The sequence below is a fragment of the Phalacrocorax aristotelis genome, chromosome Z (genome assembly GCF_949628215.1).
Source record: "Phalacrocorax aristotelis chromosome Z, bGulAri2.1, whole genome shotgun sequence".
In the NCBI taxonomy this organism is placed as follows: domain Eukaryota; kingdom Metazoa; phylum Chordata; class Aves; order Suliformes; family Phalacrocoracidae; genus Phalacrocorax; species Phalacrocorax aristotelis.
Genome location: NC_134311.1, coordinates 46,010,645 through 46,027,663, shown reverse-complemented (window position 1 = coordinate 46,027,663; position 17,019 = coordinate 46,010,645). Strand labels below are relative to the sequence as shown.

The 17,019-nt window shown below is 37.4% G+C and overlaps 1 protein-coding gene across 10 annotated transcripts in view; it reads left to right on the top strand.

The window, feature by feature from the left end:
- Positions 1-17,019, top strand: part of CNTLN (centlein) — a 198,985-nt gene that overhangs the window by 111,907 nt on the left and 70,059 nt on the right. For all 10 annotated transcript variants that reach the window (XR_012658052.1, XR_012658051.1, XR_012658053.1 and 7 more), the window contains 2 exons: positions 10,581-10,630; positions 15,445-15,536. Coding sequence is in view for 7 of the 10 variants with exons in the window: in XM_075079219.1 (XP_074935320.1) it covers positions 10,581-10,630; positions 15,445-15,536 (142 nt within the window). In the remaining 3 variants the exon portion in view is untranslated. The remainder of the gene's footprint in view (positions 1-10,580; positions 10,631-15,444; positions 15,537-17,019) is intronic.

Here is a 17,019-nt window from a genome sequence, read left to right as displayed (position 1 = left end):
TAATAGTGAGATCATGTTTATGTGATGCTGACCAAATAACATGCAAACTCAAATACAACCATAGAATTAAAAAATTTCAATTTTAAAAAGGCAGAAAATAAAATTTTCTCAAAAAATGCTGATTCATAATTTTCATATGCTATATATTTTATTTGCTTGCACAAGTAAAAACATACATTGTATGAAGAAAAGAACTAGAAAGCATCCTGCTTTTCAACTGATGCATTGCCATTAGGATTCTTGTGAATGGGTAAACTGAAAGCGTCCTCCATGCTGTACCTTACTGCTTTACAAAGCAGATAGTTGACTGTTTCCAAATTTTTGTAGAGTTGTTCTTCTCCTGCGTTTCCTAAATAAATTCATTGCTGAATTTCCTTACTGGGAAAAGAGTTCTCAGTGGCTCAAGTACTTGTGCCACTCAGTGTTATAATCTGAAATAGGAAAGATAATGAATGCAATCTGTATTGTAAACTTATGATTTTTTTTCACTTTGTTTAGTAACTACTGGATATATCAGGAGAAAAATTATTTGATATCAGATACAAAAAGTTTAAAATATGCTGTTAGTTTTTCTTTTCTTTTTCAGTCAAGCTTGTAGTTGTATGTAAAATGTTGTAAAATGTAAAATTTGTGGATCAGTCCTAAAAAAAACTGCTAGAAGCACAGTTAAACTGAGATTAACATAAGGCATCTAAAATATACATCATCCTCAAAACTGCCTACTCTTGAAACATCTTCAACTCCCATCATTTCTACTGTCAAAAGATGGAGGAGGCATATACTAATGTTCAAAAATTTCTTTTTGATATCCATGCCTCAAGACTACAATTGACTAGAAGCATTTTACACAGAAACTACCTTTCCACTGTAGAAATACCTTCAAAGATTCCATCTCTCAGCTTCAGTTTATGTCTCGGATCTTTTCAGATGACATAAACACGATGCCCTTTGCTCAGCACTTGCTAAATCAAACACAAGTTTTTCAATGCACAGGGAAATCCCCTTTCAGTTAGGAACAAAACCTGGTGCATTTCTTCTTTTCATTGTTTGATGTGTTAATTGAAACTGAATGATGTAAAAAAAAAAGATGCAGTAAACCGAGGGAGCATATGCTTAAGATAATTACAGCAAATATTAGCTTAATCTGTTAAAATAGTGTTGGAAGCTTTTATTAACCCCATCTGAACTTTGACACTGCTGTTTTGACTCCCTAGTTCCAGTAGGTTAGTATTCTGCATTACCACACACAGAGCTTATTTTTGATCCTTTGAGTTGAAGGATTGCAGAGGCAACATTTCTTTCACCCTAGGTAAGTGAGGGAAGCATCTCATGTCACTAGAATCTGTGCAGCTGGATCACAGGTCTCTTCAAGTTCCTAATGCACTTTGTAAAAGTGTTGAACATGGATCATTTAAAAGACTGGTGGGGCAGCCATAGTCTGTTAAAAGGCCATCCCCCTTTTGGGGAAAAAAACACAGAGAGATGTTTATCTTCAGACACACTTGAAATATGTTTTGGAGAGGGAGGGATAGTTTAATAAAGATAAATCAGTTCTGTGATGGGACATTTAGGTAAATAATGGTGTAAATGAAAGGCTGGAAAGCAAGTATCTCCCCCCCGCTTGTTGCAACTATATTCTTTTAGGTTGAGTAATTTCTTTCAGTGTTGCATTATTCTTCAGCAGTTTTCTGTGACTTCTTCAGTTACCTTGAATTCCTTGGAGTTCCTTCTTGCCCCTTAGCAAGTTCTTACTTGACCCTTCTTTGATGCTTCTTGCAGCTGATCATGTTCACTTGTTCTTGGGGAAAGTAGCAATCGTACAGTCTCTGCAAAGAATTGTACTCTTCAAGATCACATTACACCCTTTCCTCCTTTTTGTTGAGCTGCATGCACTCTTCTAACAAAGTATGGACACCACAGTACTTCTATGGTGAATTTTAGAGAACTGAACTAGATGTATATTTTTTTTTATAATCCATATACAGGTGCATTTTTGTTTTTAACAAGTTTAGCTAGAGTAGCATGTCAAAAATATTCAAATGTGTCAGAGTACATTTTGCTGCTGAGTTGGGAACAAGCAGAAAAGAAGGAAGAGCTGCTTGCTTCTATATGTGGTTCTTCACATTGCAATTTTTGATCTTTTTTTGGCCTTGAAACGTAAAAAAACTTAGGAGTGATAGTAATAAATCATGATAAAAGGCCACAATTACTTGTATCTTAGTTTTTCATCTTCTGATTTTATATAATTAATGTAATATGTATCAAGACCATATGGATTATAAATTTTTATTTTTCTCTGTTGGCACTATATCTGCCATAAAAATTCTGTAGAAAATAAAGCTTGAAGGTATTGTTGTATAACAGTTGTTTTTCAGAAAGAAAAGATTGAATATAAGTCAGTACAGAATCTGTACTCAAATCAGTTAAATACTTAGAAATTTTCTCAATACTAACTGTGTTGGGCCTTGAGTGGCCCAATCTGTGCATTTGAAACTTAACAACCTAGTGAATTGAAGATTGTCAGGCTTCAGAGATTACAAAAAATGAAAGAAACCAAGAAACCAACTAACTGATTAGGACAGAACAGGACAGGACAGAACAGGACAGGACAGATGAGAGTCATTTGTTCACAAAGGAAGGCAATACCTGTGTAAGTTTCCCCAGACTGGAACATGTTTAAGCTCAGGATGCAGGTAGCAGGCTCCCCAGTGGAATGCAATTTATTCCATTTGTTTTAATGTGACATGTATGACTATTTACATGCCAGGTGTATTTTATATGTGCTGCTGCAAAAAGCATACATCTTGGGAAAGGAGAACATCCTGTTTGCAAGGAGAAATTTAATCTCATAGATGAGACCATGAAGGAGATCAGACCTGCTGTCTAGCTGATGTGACAATGTCCTCATGCACTAAGAATGCTTCTTTAGTAAAGGGACCCTTTTTAAGGATAGGAGGAAGCGGGTGTTGGTAGCAGGAGGTCACAAAAAATAAGGAAAGCTGTTTTAAAATATTGTCAACAGTAGTTCACTGGTGTACTGAGCAACAGAACAAGGAAATAATTTACAAATATTTCTGTGCTAGAAGTCCAAAAAAAAAAAAGATACAGAGCTAGACTGCTTGGCATCAGATGACAGTCCTGACACAGTAAGCATATACAATGTATGTATACAAATGCACGCAGTCTAGGTAACAAACAGGAGGAACTGGAGCTCCGTGCCCACTCAGAAGGTTATGACATCATAGAGTAACTGAAACATGGTGGGATGACTCAAATGTTTTGGGGGTCGCAATGGATGTTTATAGGCTCTTTCGTAAAGACAGGCAGGGTAGAAGAGGTGGAGGAGTTGCACTCTACATTAAGGAAAACCTTGAATGTATCGAAGTCAACTATGGTGATTGCGACTGCTCTATCGAATACCTCTGGGTTAAAGTCAAAGGTGTCATCTCCAAGGAGGACCTCACAGTGGGCATCTGCTACTGACCTCCTAACCACGATGACAATGCCGATGAAGTGATAACTTGGAGCACTAAAGCAAGCTTCTGGCCAGCAGAACCTGTCCTGATGGGTGACTTCAACTACTCAGACATCTGCTGGAAGAACAATACAGCAGCTCTTGTGTCATCCACCAAGTTCCTGGAATGCGTAGAAGACTGTTTCCTGATACAAATGTTAGATGTGCCAGCCAGGAATGAGGCACTGCTGGACTTGCTATTCACAAACCAAGAAAACCTCCTTTGTAAAACCTGTGATAATGACCTGGAGGAAAGACTGTAATCTGTGGTGTACAGTGTTGCCCAAGTACTAGCTTTGCAGGAATGACACTGTATGAAGAGGATTATATGTGTAATATCGGACATCTGTTATAGAAAAAGGGAGCACTGTGTAACACTTTTGTGTGGAAGTCCTGCATTTTAATAATAAATAAGCACTGAGATTGTACTGCTGATCTTTTCATCAGAATGCTGACTGTGATGCAGAAATGTGAAACAAGATTTGCTGAGTTGTGAAGGACAGGCTGTAATCATGGAGGGTTTCAACTATCCACATAAAGCCTGCATCATTATCTTGCCAAGACAAGATGTAGAAATACAAATTTTTTACGGAATAAGTAACTTTTCTAGAACAATCAGTCTTAGAAACCAAAAGGAAGAACACTGTTCTGGATTTTATTTTGAGTGGTAAACAGAACTTAGTTGAGAAAGCATTGGAGAGAAAGCCTCTCAGTAATAGTTACCTCAATACAATAAGAAGTGCAGAATTGTGCAGCTTGGAAGGAACCTCTGGAAGCTGTCTTGTCCAATCTGCTGCTTAAAGAAGTTGCAGTTTGGGAAGGTTTTTTAGAGTCTTGTCAAGTTTTGACAAAGGATGGAGGAGATGGAGAACAAGGATGGAGATTTCAGAACCTTTCTGGGCAAGCATTCCAGTGTTTGAACAGCCTTAGGAGCAATTTTTTTTTTATATCTAGTTGGAATTTGATGTATTCTAACTTGTGTCCGTAGGCTGTCATACCATCCACTGTGTTCCTCTGGGTAAAGTCAAACTCCATCTTTTTGACACCATTGTGTTAGGTAGACAGCAATAAAATCTTCCGTTCTCCTAGGGCTGAATAAACCCAGGTCTTTCACTCTGTCATCATAAATCATGTGCCCAACGTCTGACCATCATGGTACCCCTTTGCTAGACTTAATCTAGTAGGTCGGTGTCTTTCCTGGAGGAGCCCAAAACTAGATACAGCCACACATGCAGTCTCAGGAGCGCTGAACAGAATCAGCTTTGTAAACCAGCTGACTATACTTTTGCCAATATATGCTAGTATGTTGTTAACCTTTGCCACAAAGGCATATCACTACCTGATGTTCAAATTGTTGCTCAGAAGGATCCCACTTTTTCTGCAATGCTGCTCTCTAGCCGGATGGTATCCTAGAATGTCCTGTTGCCAGAAGTTATTCTGGCAGGACTTTGGCTGTGGTGAACTTCATGAAGTTCCCATCAACCCATTTTTTTTCTCCTATGAAGTCTCTCGGAACAGTGGTCCAGCCCTCTAGTGAGTGTATCAGTTGCTCCTCTCAGTTTTATATCATTTGTGAACTTGCTAAGAGGCACTCAAACCCATCTTTGAGGTTGTTAATAAAGACATTAAACAGTACTGGCCCTGGTATGGATCCCTGAGGTTTGCTTTTAATTGCTAGCTGCCAGTTGGACTCCACACCATGGATCATCACCCTTTGAGTCTAACAGTCCAGCCAATTTCCCAGCCACCTTATCTACTTTTCAATTCAGATCTCATGTCGTGGTCTAGCCCCAGTCGGCAACCAAGCACTGCACAGCTGCTCACTCACTCTCCCCCCATGGTAGAATGGGGGAGAGAATCTGAAGAGCAAAAGTAAGAAAACGCATCAGTTGAGATAAAAACAGTTTAATAATGGAAATGAAATAAGAACATGAGAGAGAGAGGGTGCCTAGGAAAAACAAGTGATTCAACTGCTCACCACTGACGAGTCCCTGAGTAGCTATCATTGCCTCCTCACAGTTTATATACTGAGCATTACATCATCTGATATGGAATATCCCTCTGGACAGTTTGGGCCAGCTGTCCTGGCTGTGCCCCCTCCCCTCCCAGCTTCTTGTGCACTTGCAGAGCATGGGAAGCTGGGAAAGACCTTGACTAGTTTAAGCACTACTTAGCAACAGCTAAAACCAGTGTGTTATCAACATTATTCTCCTAAATCCAAAACACAGTGCTGTACCAGCTACTAGGAAGAAAATTAACTCTATCCCAGCCAAAATCAGGACATCTCAACTGTTTGGCAAGAAAGGAAGTGGGAGACCATCCCAAATGCCTTGCCAAATTAAAGGTATACTCTATTGCCTGCTCTCCCTTTATTCTTACAGCCTGTCATCACCTTACAGAGGTGATCAGGTTGAGAAAGCAAAATTTTTTCTTGGTAAATCAATGCTAGCTGTTTCTGGTTACTTTCTCGTCCATTAAGTGACTGGACATGATTTCCAGGATAATTTGCTCTGTTGCTTTCCTAGGAAAAGAGGTGAGGTCTGTATTTCCCTACATCTCATCCTTTATGAAGATGGGTTCGTGTGATGTTTGCCTTTTTTTTTCTTTCTTTAATTAGATTTAAATAGTAGCAGAAGAGAGTGGACCAAAACAATTGCCCTGGGGCTATTCACTTTGCAGAAAGGGAACCACATAAAAATGAAGCAACTAGTCAAAAAACCTCCAATCCCCCAAACACTGCAGCAGGCAGTACAGTAAGCCTATGAACAGTTAGAGACCCTTTTAAGAAAGGTACTGTAGCTGAGACACAGCTGAAATAATGTGCTACAATTTTAAAAATTAAATAAAAAATGCAAACCCAACCCCCACCCCAAAGCAGCTTTAAAAAGCTCTCTGTAAAGACTCAAAGGGAAGTTTTTGTGGCCCTCTCAGAGAAAAGGTCAGCATTTAAAGTGTAAGCTTGCATTGGTCATAATAGCTGGGCTAATAAACAATGGCAGGACAAATGCAAGTGGAAAGTTGAGAAGGCTAAAAAAGCTCTTGAAGAGTGATTTTCAAAGATGCTTAAGCTGCGATAGTAAAATTTTGCTTAAAAAAGTGAAAAAGAAGCCAGATAGGAAGTTTGTAGGTTTGCTTAATGATAACAACATAAAAGGATATATAGGTTTTACAAGGCCTTAAAAGAACAGCTCAGTGAATCTTTGGATGAGACTTCCGCATTGAGAATGCTAAGAAGTTACCAACAATTCATGTGTTCTTTGTAGCAGATATATCAAAGGTGTTAGATCTGTTTGAAGTAACTGTACAGCAATGATAAGGTCAAAGATATAGGTTATTTTTTAATATCTTGATGCTAATATCTTCACATCCTGAGGGATATGAAGAAACTGAAGTAAGAATTTACTGAACTGTAACCTCATTGTAAACAGCCATTGTGCCAGTTGACTGGCAGGTTGCCACTGTAACTCCCATCTACAAAACGGGCTCCGGGGGAGCTGCAGACCAGTGAGCCTGACTGCTTCCATACTTGGGTAAGATGGCAGTCTGTCTTTAGGAAAAGAGGTAAAAAAAGAAAAGAATAAAACAGAGAGGGAGAGAGATCACTGAGCCCAGATCAACACAGTTTTGTTGGGGAAGCGTCAGTGTGGCTCCTGTAAAAGGAAATCCTGCTTCATTAATTAACCTGCTGGAATTGCAGAAGAGTGACAGTAACCATGTGGATAAAATCTGATCTGTATTTTCCAATTGCCTTTGATAAGTCTCCATGTGAAAGGTTATAAAGAAGTTCCATTCCTGCAGGATTGCGGGACAGGTCCTTTTAGCAACAGGGAGCCAGTTAAAGCAGAGGAAACAAAGGGTAGTGCTTATGTGCCACTTTCAGGTTGTAAAATGGGAATCAGACTGCAGAACCTGTTAGGCTTGTGCTCTCTCCTGAGTAGCCTCTGCTTTTGCTTCTGCTGGAGGCAGGCCACTGGTGATGAATGGACCCAGCACTGGTATAACCCAGTTGGGCATTTCTAGAATTCATGCAAGCCAGTTGTTGACTTGTATGGGTTGGATCTTGTATTAGACATTGTAAATTCTTGTCTAGGCTTGCATGAACTATTTCCAGCTTAGATATATCATAACTTCAGTTAGATGCTATTTCACAGGCGAATGTATTTGGAAGTGCTTCAGATATTCAAACTATAAACCTACCCCTTTACTTATTTCATATAATTTACTTCTGCATGTCTTTCATCACCCAAAAAACCCCATTTAAAATTAGCTCTGTTTTAAAAGCTTGTACCATTATCATTGTATGCTTGTCACTTAGAGTTTCCAGAGGCAGTATGTATGTATATACGAGTGTAAACTTGCATTCATTCAAATAATGTTTTTAAAGTTGAAAAATAACTTTTGGAAGATAGAGGCTCAAGCAGGAAGGATTCTAAAATATCCTTAATTCACTCCCTTGTATTAATGTAATGTTGAATGCAGTCTTTAACTGCGTAAACAGAGAATGTTTTTTTCAAAGAAGAATTTTGCTATTCAGTGCAAAAGTCAACATGCTATGAGGAGTTAGGGCAGCGTGGAGTTAAGGGCCGCTGTATTCTGTGTTATAGAAGTTGGTGATGACTGAGGCATGGAGAATGAAAGAAGAGCAAAGTAAGTCAACCTGTGAAGGCAGCTGAGTGATTCTGAAAATAGCTGCAGTCTTATGAGTCATGCAAAGCAAGTTACTTTGACTTCATGTTTCTCACTTTCTTTATACTTCATGTGAGACTGTGGGATGTGAATTGTTGTGTTTAGAATTGAGGCTAAGTCAGAGATGCATTAAACATATAATGTATTTTAAAAAGCTGTCTATACTGAAAGACCATTTTTTAAAACCCTTTCCTTAAGTTAGCAGATATTTTGGCCTGATATTCTTTGTGTCTTATCTCAGAGGGATTTCGTAAAGCACAAATTTCCTGTGAAGCACTTAGGTGCTGCTTGTCAGAGTACAGCCAAAAAGGCTGTGAGGAAATTAGCCATCCAACCTTCATAATAGCTAGAATAATGTCAATTTGTATAGGATGTGAGGTTATATTATAAGCAAAATCTGCCCTCTGGTCTGCATGCTGTAGGATCCTAGGTTAAAATAGGTAAGCATCTTATTGCTAAAATAGTGTGCAACTATATAATTAAAGATTGTGTCAGAAAACGCAAGTATAAATAAACAATTTAAATTAATGTCTTTCATTCTAGCATTTTCCAATTTGGCTTTGAAACTTCAGCATTGGTATCCTGGCAACTTTATTTCTATGTAATTTTAATAAAATGAAAAAGACTAATTCAGGGATTTTGTTGTACAGAGATCTTAGCTGATTGATATTACAGAATATACTACTATTATAGTAGTAGTATAGTAGTAGAACAGTGCTGGAAGAGGGGAGGGGAGATTTTGTTAAAAAGTTTCTCAAATAGCCACTGGCAAAAGAGGAATGGTAAGATACATCTGCACAAGGTTGGCTGGTGGTTTCATCTGAGACTGAGTATTTATTCCCCTCTTGACAAAATTCCACATCCTACTGGTCTCCTTTTCGTCTCAGACATTTCCTTACCTAAAAAGGACTGGATGAAACTTCTTAGCATATCACAGAATCACAGAAAGGTAGGGGTTGGAAGGGACCTCTGGAGATCATCTTGTCCAACCCCCCTGCTTGAGCAGGCACACCTAGAACAAGGGGCACAGGAACGCATCCAGGCAGGTTTTGAATATTTCCAGGGAAGGAGACTCCACAACCTGTCTGGGTAGCCTGTTCCACTGCTCTGTCACCCTCATAGTAAAGAATTTTTTCCTCATATTCAGGTGGAACTTCCTGTGTTCCAACCTGTGCCCGACGCCCCTTGTCCTCTTGTTGGGCACCACTGAAGAGTCCCGGTCCCATCCTCTTGACACCCACCCTTCAGATGTTGATAAGCATTTATGACATCCCCCCCTGAGTCTTCTCTTCTCCAGGCTGAATAAACCCAGGTCTCTCAGCCTTTCCTCATAAGGGAGATGCTCCAGTTCCCTGATCATATTCATAGCTTTCTGCTGGACTTTGTCCAGTAGTTCTTTGTCTTTCTTGAACTGGGAAGCCCAGAACTGGACATAGTACTCCAGATGTGGCCTCTCAAGGGCGGAGTAGAGGGGGAGGATAACCTCCCTTGACCTGCTGGCCACACTCCTTTAATGCATGTTACAACCAACATTATATCTGAATTTACAAAATTCAGATTTATAAATTTTATACAGCTGTTGTACAAATGAGTTTCTCTGTTTGAAGTATGCAAAGTGTTACCAAATTAAAACTAATTCCTGGGTTTTGACACTTTTTTCCCCAGTAATATATTGATATGGTTTTGGTTTAATTTTTTAAATGGTTTTAGTGATGTTTATGTGATTATTCTGTGTTTCTTATTTTTTGTCATGGTTTAACGCCAGCTGGCAACCAAGCACCACACAGCGCTTGCTCACCACTTGCTATCCCCCTCATTCCCCACCCTTGGTTGGATGGGGAAGAGAATTGGCAGAGTAAAAGTGAGAAAACTCATGGTTGAGATAAAGAGTTTAATAGGTAAAGCAAAAGCTGTGCACGCAAACAAAGCAAAACAAAGAATTCATTCACTACTTCCTGTCAGCAGCAGGTGTTCAGCTGTCTCCAGAACAGCAGGGCTCCATCACACTTAATGGTTACTTGGGAAGACAAACCCCATCACTCCGAACATCCCCCCCTTCCTTCTTCTTCCCCCAGATTTATATGTTGAGCATGACATCATATGGTATGGAATATCCCTTTGGTCAGTTGGGGTCAGGTGTCCCGGCTGCATCCCATCACAGCCCCTCGTGCACACCCAGGCCACTCACTGGTGGGGTGGGGTGAGAAACAGAGAAGGCCTTGACTCTTGTAAGTACTACTTAGTAGTAACAAAAATATTCCTGTGTTATTAACACACTTTGGGTCACAAATCTAAAATATAGCCCCATGCTAGCTACTGTGAAGGAAATTAACTGTATGCCAGTCAAAACCAGGACACCTTTTTATTTCCTCTTTTGTAGACTGAATCTTGAAGAAGAATTGGATCAGATGAAAGCACACCGATCTGTGGGTAAGTTCAGGAGTTTAACGATGTTTACAACAAAAAAGATAGAGTATTTTATATGTGTATGTGTGCATATGTGTATGTCTATTAGAAATATTAATTTTAAGGTTACTTTCATTCCAAAGGTTGATTTCTTTTACTTGAATGTGTATTTTGCAAGTGTTAGGCCATACATATTTCAGAGTATGTTTACCCTTAAGTTCTCCATATGCCTGTGAAGTCAATGACAATTTTTAGATTTATTCACTAATACATGCGTGCAATTTATGTGTGTTTATGACATAAAAAAATAATTATTTTATGTTTGAAATATCTATGTATATATATAACTATATATGTGTAAAATCTAAAACATGTTTAGATATTTATGAAGCTTTCTCCAGAATCTGAAATGTTTTTGTAATATTGAAAGAGGGTGCTACAGAAATTTCATGCCCATTCAGACTTCCTTTTTAATAGTAGTCTCACAAAGAACATGAATTTGAAAGTAAATCAAAATGGTGGAACTTCTGTAAGAATTGGTCATTAATATCTTCTTTTATATCTTTACAGTCTTTACAGTAGTTGATGGTTCTGTGAAAATGGGTCTTTGTCAGTCCGATAGGTAATATATTACCATTGCCACTCAGTCACTCTTCTGATTCTTTGTATTAGTTGCTGTTCCTGAATGGTCTGGGAGAACTTGTCAAGAGTGCGTAGTTATAGACCAGCTGGGTGGTGAATTCTTTATGCACTGTATTGTGCAAAGGAAGGGAGTAAGAGACTTGGAGAAGTACTCTGCATGTTCTTAGCAATAAAGCCTTATAGTTCTTTATCCAAGTTTTTTGCTGCTGGATGTTTTTTTGTGATTACGTTGGCCACTTGAATGAAAAAAAATAAAGATCTTTTCCCCCTTTATTTTAAATTTGTTTTATAGTATCTATAAAACTAAGTGGAAATATTCAGCTGCTGAAGACTGAAAGTTACTGTTTTCTTTCATGTTAATTCTTATGTGTAACTTTCATAGCCTCAGTTAGAGCTGAAGGGAACTAGTGAAGGTTTAAAATACAGATCTTAAAAATCACTGATTCGTTTTTGCCAGTTTAGTCAGTCTTTGCACAGAGAGAAGTGAAGGGAAATCAGCAGTGAGGAGGAGTTGAGGACTTGGTGAGCAATAACCATGCATTTCCAAAAAACAGTCAGATCCCAGAAACTGCCAGTTCTTGATATGTTTAGTGCTTTAACAATTAATTTTTTATGCCTTCCTTCTTCATTATCTTTTCAGATTAAAACATATCCTCTTTTAAAAGTGTCTGGGTAGATGCACACATCTAGTTTGGTTATTGTTCTGATGATTAGTAGTTGTTATATTGGGACTGATAAAAAGGGTTAAACTACTAATGAAGTGTGTTAGGCAAATTCTATTTACCTTTTCCAGTATTTGTTGTTGTAGTTATCATTTAGAATAACAAAAAATTTTTGATGACATAAAAAATCAAGTCTAAAGATATGTATTAATGAAAACTTTTAGTTAGCACCTAAGAGTGAGCTGATTCCAGCCATTTCCAAACTTGTACTAACTGAAGTATAAGAAGTAGTTGCTCACCCAGTCTGTAGAAGGTGATTTCCTTGTTGTTCCCCTTGCAAATCCCTATGGCATTGCAGTGTGGGCGGCAATTTTATCAGTTGGTTGACATTTTCTGGAAGACTTCACCATAATGACTGAAGCTGGATGTCCATCTTTGAGCATGAGTGTATGTGAGCAATCCTTGCTTATGCACTAAGCAAGAGCATACACCCTTTGCCCTAAAATGGGTATTAAATGCCTTTCTCTTCCCAACCTGATGACATGAATTTACTCAGCCTACCACTGATGGAATTCGCTTTCACCTTAGCAGGCACCTGTTTCCATCAGGCATTCTAACATTGAGAGATAAAAAAGTGGCTGAGCTTTTCTGTATTAAAAAAGATAAGTTTTATCCTATTGCTTCATTAGATAGATATCAATTGTGTTTGTCAGGATGACGTACTGGATAGCTTTGTTGCTCTTCTGTATCATCTTTCAAACCCTGATTGTCAAAGGTGAAGGAGGTCAGGGAAAGGAAACTCTACTCCTGCCATTCTCAATTTCTTTCCATTCTGATTCAATTGTTCAAGGTGTCTCTTTCACCATTGACAATTATTTTCTAGGAGTCATCAAATCCAAATTCACTATTCATGGTATTCATGCCATTATTTGGTATGAATGTAAAGAATATGTTGGGACGTACTCATGCCATTTCTTCCAAAAGCAGGGAAGTGGGTCCATCTAATCCTCTTCAGAAAAATAACAAGTGCCTTATTAAAAGAAGGTAAACTGTTGGCCCCCTATTTCTTCAAGGAGGCAGTCTGAAGGCTTCTTTCATTATGAGACGACTTCTGAATCTACCACGTCCCCAGCTCATGTGTGAGAATGACCTTCCCTTTTGTGCTCTTCACAGTGTTTTTCCCCACTGGCTGTTTCAGTCTTAGCACATCTTTGGGAGCATGGGTGGCTACCACTGAGGTCAGTAACGCAGTGGCTTTCTGCACCACAGCACCTCCTGTCAGGGGAATGCTTCACGTGGTGCATACTGGAGGCAAAAATCTCATTCTTTTGATGGTTCATGTAGGTACTCTGAGTGACTAATACACAGCTCTGTTTTTTTTGAAACTGATAGTTTTTTCTCTGTGTAAGAAGGCTTTCTGCAGATACTAATAGCGAGCTGTAGTATCATAGTTCAGGTGCCATTTTGGCAGCGATATTGAACTAACTCATCACCAGATACGGTGACCATTAATTAGGAATTAAGTGTTACGTTCTAAAGCTGTCAGTTAACTGTTTTCTCAGTGGGACGTAAGCATACTTCTTTAAGACCTTGGTAATTTGACAACTGAAGATAGTGGGTCTATTCCATGCAGGAGAACTTGGTGTTTTTTTATCTAAGAGTATGATGGGTAGAGCATATGTCTTGCTGAATAGACTGATACAATGAATCTTTCTGCTATCATAGACAGACAGTTATAGGCAATGCTGTTTCATTGCCTCCCTAACCAATTCCTGTGAACAATTACATAACAGTTGGAAGGGAGGAGAGGAGAAGGGGGCTGAATAGGCCATTTATTTTCTGCTTGATAGAAAGGGTTACGCATCAGTGACCTTTGGCTTTAATTTATGTTGCTTATGACTTCTGTGGTAATAACGAACATGTATAGTCTCTTCTATTTTGCAGTAGCATTCTTTATTCTCTGCATATAATATGTTTATTTATAGGTAGAGTTTTAAATTCTATTGTAATACACCCACATAATAAACATAACACCTTGTGTGCTTTGATCAGTTTCTTTGACTATGGGAAATAATTTTTCTTTTCAGTGGAGTACAGTAAATGCTGATATAAAATCTACAGCAAACATTCAAATGAGTGAATATTTAGAAAAAGATGAAAAGCATGTTCATATTATCTTTGTGTGTTACTTAAAGAATGTTGTAAATGTATGCAGTACCACTGTGCTGGGGGACTGTAGTCTGAAATAACATGGGAACTAATATATTAATATCAAGGTAAAGGTACATATTCCCCAGATGCATAGTTTTACCTTTTTCAGCTTTTATTATCTTTAGAATAGTGTTCCATTTATTTCATGAATACAGAAGTATTAATTGGCCATGACATGTTGCAAAGACAAAAGAAAGGTCTAATTCACTCTAACAAACTTGTTAGTCACTGTTTATATCAAGAGGTTTGTGAATCTACAGAGAGTAACACTGTTTTCTTCTACACTTGCTTTGTTTATAAATCAAAAGTTTTTAAGTGACCTGACATGTCTGCTTGTAGTTTGAAATGATACTCCTAAAGCAGACCCCCACCATCTAGGAGAGACATTTATCCCTTAAGATTAATAAGTTAATTTTGGGGGAAGAAAAGCAAGAAAAGAAATGTGAATATTGTAGTGTATTTACAGTACTGGCATATTTTGTTCTTTAATGTAATATTTCATATTCTAAGAAAAAGTCCTTCTGAGGTATGTAATTGCTTGTTCCTGTGAGAAGTGGGCAATTTGTGAATGCTAAGCTCTTAGTTCAAATCTAAACAGGTATTTTACTTCTGATTTACCATATGTATTAGTACTTCTAAAGTTTTTCTTAGCAGTCTCTTTTTTTGTGGGATTTTTAGTACCTAAAGTGCATAGCTGTCTCTGAGAGTGATGCTTAGAGTCATGTTCACTCTTATTAGTTGTGTCAATTACTAATTGTTATGAATTCACAGTATTGCAATGGAATGATTTGTGTGATTTATCTGGTGAAGTACATGATCTTCCACTTAACAAAAAAAGGGGTTTAAAGTTTCCATCCATCCTAATTCTGTTACTGTTTGCTTTGTTCACCAATCACTCTGATCCTCCTAGCAGGGGACAAGACCTAGAGAATAAAACTGGTAGTGACTGTGTAGATAAAAAGGCAATGAATTCTGCTTTTAAGGCATAGAGGAAATAGTCTATGAAAGAATGAAAATTGGAATGAAAGTACAGTATCTTTAACCTGCAGATCTATTGTACCTTTGAAAAGCTTGTGGTATGAAAAAAAACCATGCTGTGATGCTACAAAGATTCATAATTATGTGACAGAACACTTTGAAAAGAGGTCACTCTGTAGAAACTGGCCAAAAAGCTTGTCAAGAAAATAGACCACATTATAAATAATTGCAGAAGTAAAGAATGTATTTCGTTAAAATGTCTAGCTATTGTTTTAGTGAAATACTAGGTGTCACAATGTATTCTATTTATTCTTTGATAGAGATGTATTATTTGTTTTCTGCTAGAGCCACTTTTTAAACTTAGTGAAGGTGATGGGGTGAAGAACAGTACTCCAAAGAGGAATATGAAAGAAGTTTCACATGAGATGTTACAGAAGGTAAGATACCAACCTCAGCAAACAGATGTAAATTTTAATATAAGAATCATATATATATGTCAGTACTCATTAATTTAGTCCATGATTTTCCTTTCCTAATTAAAAAATACGGATTTCCAGAGTTGTGTCAGAAATTAGTTCTAGTGAAGTAGCTGTGAATGTATCATGTGAGATAAACATGGTTCATGTCAGAGAAAATTAAAAGAATCTTCAAAGTTATAATGGTAAAAACTAACAAATTATCTAAATTGGAAGTAGCATATGCTTAGCATTTTACCACTTTTAAGTTCAGTTCTGTGTATGTAATTTTATATTATTTCCGGTATTATTTTCCATAGAGCTCTTGCTGAAAAAAATATATTGATGAAGAATAGTGGTAAATCCGCTTTTTATTGTATGTAAATTTTAGCACAACATTGAATATGCAAATATTTTTTACATATGTGGGTTTATCACTCTTTTCACAGGATAGTACCATATGCATTAGTGTTCCTTGGCTTAGCAAATATGATGAGTATTTAATCTTTACTCCTCAATATTCTACGTGTTTTACCTCATACAGTAACAAGATGTTCTTAACTAGTTGCTATTTGTATTGATATTTGTTATATACACAAGTAGTTTAGTACGTTAACAGGTGTTCACTTAAGAGGGCTCACTTGTATTTTACCATATGTTTTGTTTGCTGCAAAGAAAATACATCCTTCAAACAGTATCATGCCTTTTGTTTGTCATTTTGCAAAACAATATTTGTTTAATTACTTATAAATCTTTAAAAATATGCTTAAATTGAATAAACACAAATCTATAACTTTGAATGTCAGTTTAGGTATGTCTATTTTTTATTTGTGAATTGTCTTGTAGGAAGTATGGTAATTTACAGCAGATGATGTGATTGCATATACTTGTAACACTTGCCATATGGTCAGGCAATGAAGGCTGTCATCTCGTTATTACTGAATGACAAACATCATGTTAAAATAATAACACACAGAATAGGAAGTGCTCACATTCATTTATCTTAAGATAAAGTGAATAATTGAAATAATATGAATGCTACCATCTCAAATGTCACATAGTTTATGCTTGCTTATCATCTATATTTCAGAACTATAATTTTGTTTACCAGGTACTGCATAATTTTTATCTCTATGGATATACAGAGTTATGATGGTACCTTAGGGATAGGTGTAGAACTCTTCATTGTTTGTTTCTTTCCAGCTGTCATACATGAATTTAAGTGCTAGTGAGTGCAAAAGGTTGCTTTAAAGAACTGAGAGAATAATAGCAGAATCTCAGTGTAGGTAGGTGGTTGAACTACTGGTCTAACTCCTTATTGTTGGGAAGGAAAGTACCAACTATGTTTTAATCCTAAACCGTGGTTTTACTGAAGCATTTAGAAAAATCCCTCTTTTTTTTTTTTTCCCAATTTTATCCAATAACTTTATGTAACCGTAAGGCAATCTCTCTTCCTGTGGGAGTG